This window comes from Artemia franciscana, chromosome 7 (assembly GCF_032884065.1).
Source record: "Artemia franciscana chromosome 7, ASM3288406v1, whole genome shotgun sequence".
Classification (NCBI taxonomy): Eukaryota; Metazoa; Arthropoda; class Branchiopoda; order Anostraca; family Artemiidae; genus Artemia; species Artemia franciscana.
Genome location: NC_088869.1, coordinates 31,820,386 through 31,836,782, shown reverse-complemented (window position 1 = coordinate 31,836,782; position 16,397 = coordinate 31,820,386). Strand labels below are relative to the sequence as shown.

General features: G+C 36.1%; 1 protein-coding gene across 7 annotated transcripts in view; it reads right to left on the bottom strand.

Annotated features, from left to right (window-relative positions):
- Positions 1 to 3,419: 3,419 nt before the first annotated feature.
- Positions 3,420 to 16,397, bottom strand: part of LOC136029164 (interleukin-1 receptor-associated kinase 4-like) — a 102,428-nt gene continuing 89,450 nt past the window's right edge. For 6 of the 7 annotated variants that reach the window (XM_065707264.1, XM_065707265.1, XM_065707263.1 and 3 more), the window contains 3 exons: positions 10,844 to 10,999; positions 10,170 to 10,229; positions 3,420 to 4,028 (listed from right to left, as the gene is read on the bottom strand). In XM_065707264.1, the coding sequence (XP_065563336.1) occupies positions 3,834 to 4,028; positions 10,170 to 10,229; positions 10,844 to 10,999 (411 nt within the window). In that variant the 3' untranslated portion in view covers positions 3,420 to 3,833. Of the gene's footprint in view, positions 4,029 to 10,169; positions 10,230 to 10,839; positions 11,000 to 16,397 lie in introns of all 7 variants that reach the window. The other variant, XM_065707269.1, reaches the window with a different exon arrangement.

Genomic DNA, 16,397 nt, shown 5'->3' with positions numbered 1-16,397 from the left:
TCCAAGGAACAGATAGGGGTGTTAAGTTGGTACTTTCAGAGCATACTGCTGGTGATGTTGAACTAAATCAAAAAACACTACCTACATCCAAGTTTGTCATGGCGTATTTGTAATATCTCAAGAATGTCTGATTATTCGATATTTTTGTGGGCTTTTTTTTTGTTTTGATGGGTGTTTTCGGGCTGAAAAACCTCTTCCAAGCTAATTCATCTACTATGGGTTACCTCCCCGTAGTAGCATAATATTTGTAGGCATGAATATATAATGCGTCGGAGGTAATAGGCTTGGGACTGTCTGTGCAGGATTTCGACTCTTTTTGATAGAAGAGCATCGCCAAGTGCTGAAAACCATGTTGTGACCAAGATGGGCCCAGGATCGCCCAAAGCCTCCAACTTACTGGAGGTCCCAGGGACTTCTTGATGTCCGGTTCTAAGCCGGCTTAAGCGCTTCGGTGTCGACTTGAGAAGATATGTTGGTCCCCGTCCTGCACTGGTATCCGGGATCACTGCTTTTCATGAGGCCAAAATAATTTCAAAGATTTAAATAGCATGAAAATTGGAACTTGGAATGTTACGACGTTAAAAAATGACTATCGCATCGACATTTTGACTGACGAATTTAGACAGTTCGAACTGGATTTATTAGGAGTTTCAGAAACTCAAATCCCAGGGGTAGGAAGCATGAAATTTGTGACTGTCTATGACAACAAGTCAAACTAATTACGACTGTGACTGCTTGTGATGAGGACTCCTTGATTTTGCTTGCGTCTGTGACTACATGTGACTGCGACAACTATTAGCGTCTACATCTACTTATGGATGCAACTGTAACTGTGACTACTTGACATAGTGACTGTAAATAATTGAGACTATGAATGCCTCTGACTGCAAGTACTTGGAACTACGACTGTCACCACTTGCGACTGCTACTACTACTACTGTGACCATGAGTACTGCTACTATTCTACTAGTGCTACTTTTACTACTATTGAACTAAACAAAGTAATTTAAGTGCGTCTAGGTTGTCAAAAGTGTGATGCAGTATCCCAGGAGTGAAATATGGTATTAAGCTGAAACCGTCCGATAAAGTTGAGGGGGATGTAAAGTCAAAAGAGACTATGTGTGTTTAGATTGTCAAAAGGGCGTCTCTGTAAAATCCCAGGAAAACTAAGAGTATTCCGTTGGAATTTCAGGACATGTTCTTGGGAATATTAAACTAAATCAGACATTATTTGCACCCGATTTTTGCCAAAAAGGCATATCAGCGATAACCCAGGAGTGGTTAAGGAAATCAAGTTAAAACTGCCAGGAAATGTGAGTGGGAAGTGGAACTAAAACAAAATATAAAATGTGCATCAATTGTTGTCTAAAGGGCATATCTGCGATATTTGCGGACATTTGAAGGAATTAAATTGAAATTTTCAGGGCATATGAAGGAGAATGGCTGATTAATATGTGTTAATACTCAAGATTCTAACAAGATGGTGTTAGACTAACTATCTTATAAAGCCTCAAAGGTTATGCAGACTTTCAACACGATGCTTCTGAAAATTATTCCCCGTATCCATCAATCCAAAGCATAATAGTACAATTATTATTAAAATTTTATGCCCAATTTTGTATAATATGTAAATAGTATATTGTCCAAAACTGTGCAATAATAGTCCAAAATCTGGCTTCTTATAGGGAAAAATCGAAAAGATTTGAAAAGTTCTTTTCTTAACCAATAAAAAAATTTCAATGAAAAACAAACAGAAATTAATTTCAAATTAAACTTTTTTCCCAAAAGAAGTTTTTGAAAGAAAAAAAGAGCTACATTAAACCAAAGATGAGCAGAAATAAAGTCAAATGATAATTCAAGCGTAAAATGACCATAAATCACTATCAATAAATAAATGATACCCACAACGAACAGAAATTAGAATACAGAACCGAGTCAAACTAAAAACGAGCAGAAACTACCACCACGAGGATTTGGTCTACCGCCTCATGTGCCTTCAAGGAATCAGAACATATTTTGCACTTTACTGGAAACAAAGTAAATTTAAATGTTTTTTTTTCTTTTATAACTCTAGTAAATCCAAAATTGTTGAGTCTTTTGGGAATGAATATCAGTATTTATCAAACTCTCAATCCACATTCATTTGTTCTTTTCAGTAATTTTGGTTATGGTGGTGACTTTCTTATGTTATGAGAAATAAAAATAGTAAATTTCAATTTTAAGTTCTAGTTTGTAGAAGACACAGGGAGCGTAAGACTTGCTCCTCTTTGTGGTAGTTTCTGCTCATTTCAAGTTGGACTTGGTTCTTTATTTTAACATCCAATCGCTTTGGCGTTTCATTTATTTACTGAAAGTGATTTATGATCATTTTACGCTTGAAATATTGTTTGACTTCATTTCTGGTCATCTTTAGTTTAACGTAACTCTTTGCTCTTCTTTAAAAAAGTTGTTTTTTAATTGTTTTTTTTTTTTAAAATAATATTGTACAAATCGTAAGCTCCACAACAGATACTAATATGGTTGAATTTAAAACCAAAGTTTGTATCAAACATTTTAATAATTTTACAATAAAAACTAGTTTTTGAGGGACAATATTTATCTCTGGATTAAAAAAATATAATATTTATTATATTTATATTTACATATTAATATTTATATTTATCTCTGGATTAAAAAAAAATATAATATGTACCTAAAAACGTGGCTTGATTTTGACATGCTCAGTACATAACATTATGTCTGGTAGTCTTTGATTTAGAGGCATTGAAACATTTTTTCTTCTTAATCATTGGTCGTCTTGCCTACTTGTTCTAAAGTACGCCTCCTCAAAGGCTATCGGGAATTGCAAAACCCCCGGACTACTCTTAGAATCAGATGAGCCTAGTTCCAGAGAAGGTGCAGGATCCGCTCTTCGGTTTTGGTCATATGAACCTCTTCATATAACGAACTCAGGAAAGTTAACAGAGAACCATGTCTTTATCTTTTCCTTACTAGGTCAGGTTTGCGGGGCTGTACCTAAGGCACACAAAGTTGAGAATTGAGCATTTCAGGGAAGCTCTGTTCTACCGTTCTAAAAATACGTTTGATTAAACTCTACGCTATCATACTATCTTGGTAGTATTTTACTAACTGTTTCCTGTTAACTGTGTGCTTTTTCAAGTGAAAGCTATTGCTTGATGATTATCGAAAACAAAATAAGGAGTGGTATAAAAAAAAATGTCTGGATCTCTAACATCCTTATTTAATATCTTAATATATCTTCAAATTATCAACTTGATAAAGTCGCTTACAAACACTTCTTTGTTTATCATTCCTTAAAAACACAACAATATAATCAATGCAGCGCTAATGATGAAACTGGCATAGGTCCACTGCATGTATACGCTTTTAACGTCATAACAAAACACTCTTTAAAAATATTAAATTAGCCAATATATTGAACAACAGAAACAAGGGTAACAACAACAGAAAAAACGAAATCAATAAAAGAAGAACACTCAAGAGAAAATTTTAAGTTCAATTTCCAGCTCAAAAGAAAATATAATTGAGAGTTCAGTATGTGGATTCGAATTTTTTTCATAATTTAGGTTATCTGAAATTAGAAATACCTTCTCAATAAGAACGATATTTGACTTGGATAACTGCAGAATAGCTTTTATATTGTATTTCTATATGACTTGTGCTTAATTGTAATTGGAGTTTTAATTAGGTAGGCGAAAAACAAGTGCTATATAGACTACCATACAACAACACATATCCTCGTTGTTGAAGTATTAAGTTTATAAATGCACAAACCCTTTTTATTCTAGGCAGTAGTATGCAGATTCATATTCTCATACAGCGACACCTTCTAACCAAAAATCGACAATATTCGACAATTCCGAATATACTTGAGTTGAAGTTGGTCTCTCTTGCTTTGAACCGAAACATATGGTTGCAAGCTGAAACAAACTGCTGCACAATTCTTCAGGCCAATCTCCTGCCTTAGGGTCAACATCTATCATTGATGCGCCATCTGGGCTTATAACCTAGAATAAAGAGCAAAGGATGGTTCCAACAAATACGAGAGACGATCAGAAAGGAAACCCACATCGCTTCCTTTCTTATCAGCCACGTTGAAACCTGCGACCAGTTTTTTTCTCATTTTTAGTCATTAGGGTCTGAAACTCCGTACAGGTCTTTCCAAATATTTTATTTTAAAAAAAGAAAACAAAAATAAACAAAAAAAGTGACAACATCCTTTACTTACCCCATGTGGCAAGGCCCCTTTTAAGCTGTGCAGGAAGGTCCACATCCAAGAATACTTAAAAAAGTTCTCTTTAAATAAAGGGCATTTTTGCAAAAATGTATCAAATTTCCACATGAAATATCAGTGTTTCAAGGATATTTCATAGTCCAGGTAAGTCAAAACTTGCTTTTTACAAAAAATCGTTCCAAACAAGCTGCTTTACACTGTAATTACATACATTTTTTTTTTGTAAAAGAGATGGACGAGTCACCTTTTTACATCTACAGTGCAAAGGTGACTTTTTTCACTGTCGGATGTTTTGTACGCGTTTTTAAGTTTTAATATTTTCTGGGTTCATACTGAAGATGGCCGAGAGGAGGTCTCTGCCTAAATGTTTACTTTTTTCTGCAAATGTTTGTTCACTTGCTGAAAATATTTCTGCAGTTTCGTTTTGAGTCATTTTTCGTTAAAAAGAGTCTGCTCCTTGTCTTCCAATATTCCATACTTGGGCTAAAGACGGTGAGTAATTCATGTAAGAGATCGTCAGCTACGGTGTAACACAAATAAAAATAAACTATCCTGCTCTGCCCGTAATTTAACTCGAGAGCAATGATTAGAAGTAATTTAAGTCAAGGGTAGGGAACGCAGAGTTCGGGATGAATTTTAAGTTAAGTTGCACCTCCACTTAGCTTAGAGCTCAACCATAACACAACTTAAACAACTGCAGAAAAACTATTTTGGCACTTACAAATAACATTTATGAAAGTATTTTCTATATAATCTGTTTAAAAAATCTAGTGGGATTATTAAACATATGACCTTAAACAAACAATTCATGGAAGAGTGGAACGATGATTAAAGATAAAGAATACCTTCAAATAAAGCATTTGCGTTTCCGATGTTTTTGAGAAAGGGATGGCAGCACCCAGGAGTTTTTACGGCTCTTTTTGTACTGATATGTCGACCATTGTTTCAAGTAGCTTTTTTCAGCTCATCACATTCTTAAAAATTTTAACGAACACCGCCAACTAGAGAGGGGTCAATAAACCCCCTTAATCAGTCATTAAAGCAAATGCATGGGGACACCTGGATACAATAGTACATACAAAAAACTAATCTACTAATCTAAAACGATCTATTTTCTAAATGATCAATAAAATAAGACAAAGAGATTGAAAAAAAGAAGAAAAAGAGCATTTATCCTTAGCTACTCTTCACTCAGCCCATCACCCGTTAACCACTCCATTTTTTTCTTTTTTTTTTAAAGAATGAATTTAGACACAGAGCGGTACAGAGGAACAAAAAAAATGAGTAAATGAAATAAACCGGTTTTTTCTTATACAACATACATCACGGGAAAAGCTTCGGTAGACAAGAAAAACTTTAATGTCGGGGGAAAGGCAATCATAGTTTTCTCCCATAACAGCAGAATCTTACTTAGTTTCTAACTAATTTTTGAAAAAAAAGTGAGGGATCTGCCCTTTCGTTTTGGAGGGAGGCTATCTTTTGCAAGGAAAACAAGGTCAAAAAGTTATCGTAACGAGGTTGGTTAGACTTCAATAAAAGATATAGTAAAAATGGAAACATGCTAAAACGATGTCTTCATTTATTTTTTCATCAACAACATCAATCCGACTTATAGCCTTCCAAAAATGTCAAAATTAGCCTTCTGTGGAAAAAACTAAAATGTAGCTTCTTTGATAAAGTCTAAAAAGGCCGGTGAAAAAATGGCTTATAAACAACAAAAGAATATCAAAACGGCAAGAAAAAACTAAGAGAAATCTAAATCACCAAGACAAATGCTAAAATATAGTAGGTACCAATCCTGGTCGTGATTTGCTTAATATTATTCTCCAATAGTAAGTAAACAAAATAATAATAATAAAAAATAAGAGAAACTATCACAATACTAAAAATGTAGGGTAACTACACAGGAGGCGCGGACCAAGGGGTACATATTTCCTGGGGGTCCATTATAGAAATTGGGGCACCCTCATCCGGGGGCCGCAAATACAGGTGGAGGAAGAAGAAGGCTCCTCGAATGTACACTCAGCAGGGCCCAACGGCGTGTGGACACGTTCCATAAGTTACAAACCTCCTCCCAGTAATGGGTTAAATAGTATGGTGAAATAGAACACCATCGCGAGAGGATCCTCTATAGGAGGACAACTGCGGCAGGGTGTAAGATCCAATTGTTTATGGACAACAGCCACATCAAAGGACTGACTCAAACCTGTTCGGGTGAGTTGAGCCATCCCTAGCGGACCACAAATCCACAGGCCTAGGATCGGTAGGGCCGGCGACCCTTTATCTGAAAATAATTGCCACGATAACAACAGACACTGCCTCGGATACTTTAACCCCTTCTGATTATCAACCCCTGCCTGCATATAGAAAGAGGTCTCACCAACGACTAAACCTGATTGACCAAGGTGGTTTTCGAATCGCCACCTGGAATGTTTTGACGCTAAATTCCCTGGATCAGAAGTCCTACTCGCTCGGGAGTTGAAAAGCAATGAAATCTCAATAGCTGGCATCACTAAACACATCTTCTCGGCAGTAACTCCGAATTTATTGAGGGTGGATATTACTTGTTTGGGTCTGGAAACGCGTCTGTCCACCGGAATAATGTAGGCCTTGTCATGACTGCGAATGTAAAGAAGTGCCTTATATCATCACAGCAAATCTCCGAAAGAATAATGATAGCATGGCTTCAGCACAAGCATTGGAGTCTGTTATGCCCTAGCCAACGATGCTGATGAGTGTACAAAAGAAGAATTTTACTCTCAGCTGTCAGCATAATTGTCGCAGATACCACCCCATGACATTATCACACTTCTCGGTGACTTTAATGCCAATGTATCCGACCCAGCTGGCATATGGAGTAGAGTGATAGGTGGAGCAACAACTCTAGACCCTGTTAATGAAATGAAACACGTCTCTTGCAACTTTGCGTAGCAAATAACATCGCTGTCTCAAACACTTTTTTTTCAAGGGAAGAGGATACACAAATATACTTGGTACAGCAACGACGAGAAGACAAGGAAGATGATAGATTAAGTAATTTAAATCAGAGATGGAGATCGTTTTTTCACCAGCTGCTAAACATACAGGTAGCTAAACAAACAAACATACTGAAGTAGGCAATACCGACCACAGACTCGTGGGTGTATCTCTTCGTCTATGTCTCAAGAAATGGCGGTCAGGTGCTAGAGCTCCCCGATTCAATCTTCACATTCTGAAAGACTGTAGTATCAGAGAACAATTTGCTGTGAAAGTATCAAATAAATTTGAATGTCTCGAGTCCCTACCTGATTCCGAGGGAGCGTGAGGAAAATTTAAGAGCAATATCCCAAAAGCTGCTGAGTCCTCTGCTGGTCGAAGGTATTCGCGCAAAGCTCAATGGCTGTCAGACAAAACCCTGAAAGTTATAGAACAACGCCGGGAGATTCGCCTTAGCGGTAATACGTCAGCATATCGCTAGATGAACGGCTTGAGAAATAAACTTGTCCATCACGACAAGAAACAGTTCGTCGAAGACAAGACTAAGCAGCTAGAAAATGCTGTCAGCAAAGGCGACTCTGGGACACTATATAGATATCTCCGTGCACCCATTTCTATGGAAGTCATCTCAGTTGGCCCCATACTTGCTCCTGATGGATCCTCGTTCCCATATGAGTCCGCCCGGCTTGGGAGATGGAAGCCTCACTTCGCCACCCTTTTTAACTCCGACGTTGTCCCATATCCTAACCCATATCTCATAAGAGCAGCATCGCTTGCACCTACGGTGCTACTTGGTAGTAATGAAAAAGAGCTTTTTTCCCTCGAAAAAATATATAGATTATAAAGAGATTAAAAAATAGCTGCATGTCTGGTTGCTGTGGAATAGCTGATAAGCTTCTGAGATGTGGGGGTCCTGTCTTGTTGATGTGGCTCCGAAGATTGTTCTGCACTTTGACATACGGAGACTATTCCAAAAAATTGACTGATGTTGACTTCGCTGACGATCTGGCACTCATGAAAAACATCCTCTAAAAACTTCAAACAGCAAAGACAGTTATGAGAGAAGAAGCTAGCAAGGTTGGGTTTAACATTAACTGGATCAAAACAAAAGTTATGTTCATCGATTCACAACTCTTACAGTTGAAGTATGCCAAAATCACGTAGTAGTCGTAAAGGATTTCCCATACCTTGGCTCCAATCTGTCAAGTGATGGATCAGTCGAGAAGGAAGACAACGCAAGAATCGCCAAGACAACTTCCGTGCTATAGAGACTTATTAGCATTTGGCGCAACCCTCTTGTCAGTCGTCTTACAAAGATATGGATATTTAATGGATCTGTAGGCTGAGTCCTACTATATGGCACAGAAACTTGGCCAGCAGCCACCAAAACTTTGAGGATGCTCAATATAACTAAAAGCAAAGGACTCCGGAAGATAAAGAGACTTCGTTAGTATGACTTAGTCAGCAAAACCAACCTCCTGTCCCGCGCGATGCAGGCTCCATTCTCCCTACAAGTTGCGCAACGTACACTGAGCTGGTACGGCCACCTTCTCCGAGCGTCCCGAGAAACCTCTTGTCACACCGTATTTGATTTTAACCCTGTGGTCGCTGGTTGTAAACGACCATGCGGTTGCCCAAGAGCAAGATTGTCCGACAGTCTACATCACTTTCTAAGCAAGGCAAGTATAAGACCTGAAGATACACCCACGGCAGCGCAAGACTGGGTTTACTGGAGAAGGACAGTGTCTACTCTCTCGGCAGTAGCGCAAGGTCAGTGGGAGGATAAAGTCAAGTCGTTTGAAGGGCAGAGGGCCAAAATATTGAAGTAGTTAAAAGATGGAACAAATACAAATAACGCTTACCCACTATAATTATTAACTTATTTACTTGTTCTTACTGAATAAAACATCACATTTTCATTTTTTAAAACTAAATAATCGCTGGTCACATGTTTATACACTCTGCCGAAATAAAAAGAAGATTCAAATTCACATGGCAAAGTGAACAATCGTGCTTTTGTATCGCACAACAGATTAAAAGATATTCCGTTAGTAACTTCACTCTACCAGCTACGTTGAAATTCTCTAGAATTTGGATCAAGGTATACACTATGCATTGCTAGCAATGGCACGTATATTGAATTAGTTCAAGGCTCTGTAATGACTTCTGCAGTCTTTTTTAATCGAGTTTCCGTTTCTTCATTTTATGGGGAGGGGGTGTGCGTAATGAGAGGTAATAAGTAAAGACCTAATAACTTGGTCTTTAAATAAAAATTTTATTTGAAATTATTTAAGTTTAGCAATAAATGGTTCCTTCTATAAGTTTATTTAGGGCCAACACGTAAAGCAAGTCGTCCCCAAAGGTTTGGACAACAGAGATCACAAAGAAGGATTTAAAGGAAATTGGAACTTCATGAGGCGAGGAAAAGAATGAAACTTCGAGTAGACAGGGGTGGAGGAGGAATGTGAGCAGCTGTATTGGCCTCAGGCGGTTTTATGCTGCAGTGAGTTCTTAGTAGTGGGGGTAATAAGATGCTTTATTCTTTTTCTTTGAGAAAATAATGGTTTAAATAATGGAAAATTTTATGGTTTCAAACAACTTGCGTTACATACGTCACCATGAAATAGATTTTAAATTAAAAAGTTTTTCAGCTCGCTCAATTTTAATAGTGCAATCACTTTTCAAGGAAATTTTAGATATTAAGTATCTACCATAGTACTAAGAATATCAGCGAAAGATAATACACATATAAAAGGAGATACTAAATTGCTATGTTTAGCTCATTAGATTTCTTGTTCAAATTTGGTTATTTATTACATATAAACCAGCCAAATATTGTAGTTTTGATTTTTTTTTCTTTTGGAGAAGTTGTGATTTTGAGCTGTCTTTTTTGAAAAGGATGATGAGAATTTCCTAACAACTAAATAAAGTTACTTACTATGGCTCCAACTTTGTTATCTCCACTGGCAATAATTCCAGAAAGAACTTCTAAAATAACCTGTAAAATACAATACATAAAACGAAGAACAAAAATGAAGAAATGGAAATCGAAACGTTAACGGTATTTTAGCATCTTTCTAAGCATTAATCCTTTGCTTAAGTCTATTTTACTTGTATATAAATTTGTTTTCGCAGCAAATATTTTTTTTTTCGCAAGAAAGCCCTCCGAGAGAAAAGAAAAGTCTTAAATATTTACTTAGTGTAAAATACCTTTAGAACAAAATGTCTTATTTAGAGAGTTCGAAGATAACTGCTATCTTGTTAGAACGAAAGAAAGAAAGAAAGAAATAAATAAATAAAGAAAGAAAGAAAGAAAGAAAGAGAGAAAGAGAGAGAGAGAAATAGAGAGAGGAGAGGAGAGGAGAGAGAGAGAGAAGAGGAAGAGAGAGGAGAGGAGAGAGAGAGAGAGAGAGAGAGAGAGAGAGGGAGGAGAGAGAGAGAGAGAGAGAGAGAGAGAGAGAGAGAGAGAGATAGAGAGAGAGGAGAGAGAGAGAGAGAGAGAGAGAGAGAGAGAGAGAGAGAGTAGAGAGAGAGGAGAGGAGAGAGAGGAGAGAGAGAGAGAGGGAGAGGGAGAAGAGGAGAGAGAGAGAGTATTCATAAATGAATACCTACTACGCCAAAGCTGAATACATCCATTTTTGCTGATATATCACCACGTACAGCTTCAATTGACATGTATATGGGTGTTCCCATTGGGTTATCAGTTTCACCAGGAATACCAGTTGTGACACCACTTTTACCAGCTCGAACTAGTCCAAAGTCCCCAATCTATCAAAGACATCAAATCAAATAAGATGTATTCAAAATAATAAAAAAAGATAATAAATCTTACAATGACATCAATACTGTCTCTAGGGAAATTGGCGTTCCAACAGTTGGTTATGCTGGTTGATTTTTGTTTTTCCTTCCGTTTTCTTTTAATGTCTCTCTTCTCTATTTTCCGTTTATACCTTTTGCCCGTTTTCTTAAGTATTTTACTTTTTTACCCAGATGCTCAACGTTTTATTTCCAACTTGTTTTCTATATTACCTCTGTAGTTCATTTCTCTCACAAGATATTTTTCCTGGACTAGTTTTTTTCGTGTATATGAATTAAAACAGGTTCGATATTATTCCGACTGTTAAGAAAAAGAGAACAAGAAGGACAATGGTAAACAATTGAAAAAAGGATTGTCTTTCTGTGATTTACATTGCTAAAATTTGTCTTTTTAGAAAGTATTTTCATTACTAGGAAAAAGATGTATGCATCTTTTGTTAGTCTTGTATTGAATTTTCAGGAGAATAGATTTTACCAGTGCAGTATAGGATTTTGTTCCGGTGTTTGAAAAAGGTATTAAGTAGAAACCAAATATATTTTGTAAAACCGAAACATGTTTTTCAGATATTTACTGTTAATGAGTTGTTTCAACGAGAAAAGTTTTCAAGGCATTCAAGGAGCGGAACAAAAACAATTTTGATTCCAAAAGTTCCATTTTCCAGCAGTTTTGCTAGTAAGCAAAACTGCTTATATACAAGATAAGAGGATATAGCACATCTAGGAAAGGGCTACGTTACAAGATTGCAAGCCCTTTGCCGTCGATACCACGACAAACACAGTCTTCCCAAACACAAAGACCCAAACTAAGCCTCCCTACAGACAGAACTTTATAAAATTGAGAAGTTGTCCGTTGCCTGGATGGTCGAATCCAATGCATTGAAAACACAGGAGCGAGTGATCTCTCGATTGAAGTACACGCATACACTCCAGCTTGATCTTCACGAATGAAGCTTAAAAAAATGGACGAGCTTCATCTCCTAGGACAACCCTTTATCACTGATCTCCCTTGAAAAATTCACTTCGAACGGGTGAGAAGCTCCTGCGCAAGAAAGCTGGGGATCACTCACTAATACAAAACCTTCTACCACCTAGTTCCATCCTCCCATTTTACGAGTCTTACATGCCCATCGCCAAATATATATGCCCGCTGTATGCTGGTTTTCTGGAAACATTGTTGGTATTATTTCAAATGTCCAGAATAAGGCCAATAGGGCAGGTTCACTCGCTACCTATGATTCTCTCCAGTCTTTTAGTGAAACGTTTGATGCGGCGTCAATGGCTATTTTCTACAAGTACATCGATTTATCTCGTTCGGTAGAGCTTTCTTGCATTATGTTCCCCCGTTGTCTAACAAGACAAACAAGAAGGTACACAGCTCGGTCCAATTATCTTAAGGTTGACACACCGAAAATCGAGTACTCGAAGGACAGAATGATTTTGAATGACTTTCCTGGGGGCGTTTTCCATAAAAGTGTCTCTTTTGAGTCCTTCAAAAAAAGATTTAACTGTCTTTTAAAACCTCGTGATGGATTGATGTAAAAGACAAGCGGCAGTTCAGATATTTAACTGTACCTAGCGCTGTTGACAAGTGTTTTAAATTAATTACTCTTATAATCAAGATGGCTCGAAAGACATAATCAAAATAAACTGAATGTTTAATATACAATAATATTAATTCCTAGAAATCTGAGCAATTCAAGATTTATTTGATAGTGAATTTTTTTTTAACTTTGTTAAAGTTACAATTACAAAAAAATATTTAAAACATATTTAGTTTTCAGTTAAGAACAAACGGCGCAATAGAATTTAGAATATTTATGGGGGGAGGGCAGTAGCCAAACTTCTGTTTGAAGAAAATTACTGTTTTCTTTTAAGTTTTACTTGTGTCTTCACTTCAATTTCTAATTGCTTTAGGATATATTTATCCACCTATATTAGTCTCGGTTTTCTTTATGTTTAATATGACCGTTTATTCTAATAGTTGATAGTCTTAACTTTGAAATATTATAGGACTTCGTTTCTGCGTCTTCAGTTTTAATATGGTTCTTTAATTTTTTTGAATTTTTTTTTCCAATTATTTTTTTTAAAGAAATTTCTGCTCATTTTTGATTGCCAAAGTCCTACTATTGGTTAATATTATGAATATTCCTCCAGTTGTCTGAAAAACTTCTTTTCAGAATATTTTGTTAAGTTAAACAATAATAATAACAAATTAAAATTCCCAGTTTCTACTGCAGCTTCGTACGTCTTTGCAAGCAACGTATTCTCGCGATGTGTGATGCCCATCAGTTCGTGCTGCTTCAAGACACTATCCTGCTTCTCCTGTATTTTATATAATCTGACCAGTGAATTCGTCAGGTTTGTTAATTCGTCAGAAAAAGGTGATTCGCGAATCTTACAAGATTGACTAGCTGGCTGTTTGTTTACGATGTGGAATATGACGTTTTCTAATAATTTGCAGCATATCGATATATTAAGCACACCCCGTAAAGTAAAGCATCTTTGAATGCTTAATTAAGTCATCAGTTTTCCCAAAACTATACTAGTTTTCCCAAAAAAGGGTCTTGTGTAAAAAGGATTTAAAAACAGAGTCGAGTTGGAATACATTTAGCCGCCATCAAAACATCAACGATTTAGAACCGACGTCATATCGTTTTGGGTTATTATGGTAAGTACAAGGCGTCACCTATTGAAAAAGCTATAAACAATACAATCATAATTTAAAATATTATAAAAGATTTAGCGTAGCAATTTTTGTAAACCTTTTTTTCACACCAAATAATTGTACACATCCCATAAATACATGAAATAACAAGCGTTCATCTATTTAGTCTCCAATTGCGGTGTGATCCCGTGTAGCTATAGTGTGGTAAATTAACTATTATTTCTAGAGAGCAGAGGAGTAGCTGATAAAGATCAAGACCATTCTTACCCTCCCCATAGAACTACTCTACAACAGAACAATCTTAAGTATTGCATAAGAACTTGTATATTACTAGATTTAGTAGTTTACTTTGGTTTTCAACTTAGAAAATTCTAGAAAATTGTAACTTTATCAACAAGCTCGTGGCAGTGAACTGGAAGCAGAGAGTGCCATACCAAAGGCATCTGAAACTCTGAACAGTATAATTTTGATAACAATATTCATATTTATCGAGTTCTCTTTTCATGGTGACTACAAATATGTAAAATTCATCAAGTTTAAGCTTTTATCAGCTATTACATATTGTATTTCCCCCAAAACAGTTGGTCATGGATGCGTATGTATTTGTTTCTTTCTTTGCGATTTTATTCTCCATATCAAATTAATAGCCTTAGAATATCAAAAATTAGCTCACTCAAATGAAAACTCAGAGATACAGTGCGTTTAAAAAGCCCGAAGAACAAAATATAACTTAAGATAGTACAAACCAGGAAATTAAAACACACACACAGACAAAACAAGGTTAACATTTTGAACCGACAAACAGCAACCATAATACAATTCACCAAATCTTAAAATTCTTTACAAACTATCCCCTAAAACATAATTCCCTATGTTTAGCCCCTATACAAACCAACTCACACAACTGTTAAGTAGCGCAAGCGTTCTTTGCAGAATTATATATTTATTTATGACCCACTTATATATAAAGATAAATAGTGAAGTAAAATCAAACGAAAATCAACAATAACATTACACACACACACACACAAAAAAAACAACAATAAATCACCAAAAACCATTAAACAACAATAACATTAAATAAATAAAATTAATGAAACAAAAGAATTAAACCATGATGAGGCGACAAACGCCGATACGCTGTTTCTGAAATCTTTTGTGTAAAGATTCATTTTTCAGTAATATTCGGGAGATGAAACTTATTTATAAATTTTCTATTCCTATACCAAAGAGGAAGATATTTACAAAAACGGAAATAGGCCACCCAAATATCACTAAAATCCTTATTCCTAAGTATAGGATAAAGCCCAGAAAGGTAAAGAACAGAAGGATCTGAAAAAGTAGAATACACCTTTCCAAGGGCAATACGATTATATTTGCCTCAATTAGATACAATTTTATAGTAATCAATCTGGATCTTCGTTCTAGCATCTCTGACCCAACCATTGCATCGAATCTAAATGAGGGATGTAGAATCTAGATCTTCGTTCTAGCATCTCGGACTAATCACAAACGAAAACGAAAAGTTAAAAATTTTTTTGGTAAGTGTAATACCCAACCACCGCATCGCATCTACGTGAGGGATGGAAACAATTTAGAGCTTAGAGATTTAGGAGGGAATGGAAAAATAAAAGAAAGATAATCACATTTACCAAAGTTAAGCAAAAGACTGATTTTAATAAAAGAATAAGAAACTTTATTAACCGTCAGCAGTAATCTGAGTTTAGACCGGCTAATTAGAAGAATATCATCAGCACAAGCAAGGTATGAAATATCAGTTAACCAAATAAAAGCATATAGAAGACATATTCTTAAGAATACTAGAAATACAAAATTTAAAAATACTAGGAAATAATACTCCGCCCTGCCGTACCCCCCGACGAACAGGGGCAATAAAAGAAAAAAGGGTACCATTAGTTTTAATTCAAAGATAGGATTTACCATATCAAAACTCTTAAGAAGAAAAATCAGCGAAAGGTTAATGCCGTGACTATAAAGAGAATAAAGAGCCTGACTGTGTACAATACTATCGAAACCATTAGAAAGATCAAGGACAAAAATGTGAAGACCATACCCTTTACCAGAAGCATCTTTAAAAAGACAAGCCAGAGTACGATGCACGTGCTGGCAACCGATGCCAGACTGGAAACCGAGCTGGTTCTCCCCAAAATTAGCATTCAAATTAATGAAAGGAAGTAGGATATATTCAAGGATTTTACTAAGATTACAAGCAACCGTAAATGTCCTGTAAGAAGAACAGTTCAATAGACTTACCTTGCTTAAGAACGGAAGTGACAGTTCCACACAAAAAGCTATCAGGAACAAGAGAATACACATTTGGAAAAGCAACCGTAAATGGAAAACAAAGACGGGCAATTTACTTTAAGATAATAAACACTAATTCCATCAACATCAACAGAGCTTGATTTCAATTTCTCAAAAGATGCAATTACACCATCAACAGAAACGGATAGAATTTGTGCCTAAGTCAAGGAAGACGGGAGAACTGAATCAAGTATTTTTGAGTAAAATGCGTGCACTCCATAATTCACTTTTGAAAATATAACTGAATAGTGGTCAGACCACGCAGCTGGCGAGGTGGGGCAATTAAGATTTGCTGAGTTATCTAATTTAGATGAATTAATCACTTTGTCCCATTTATTCTTTATATCGGGACAATCTAAG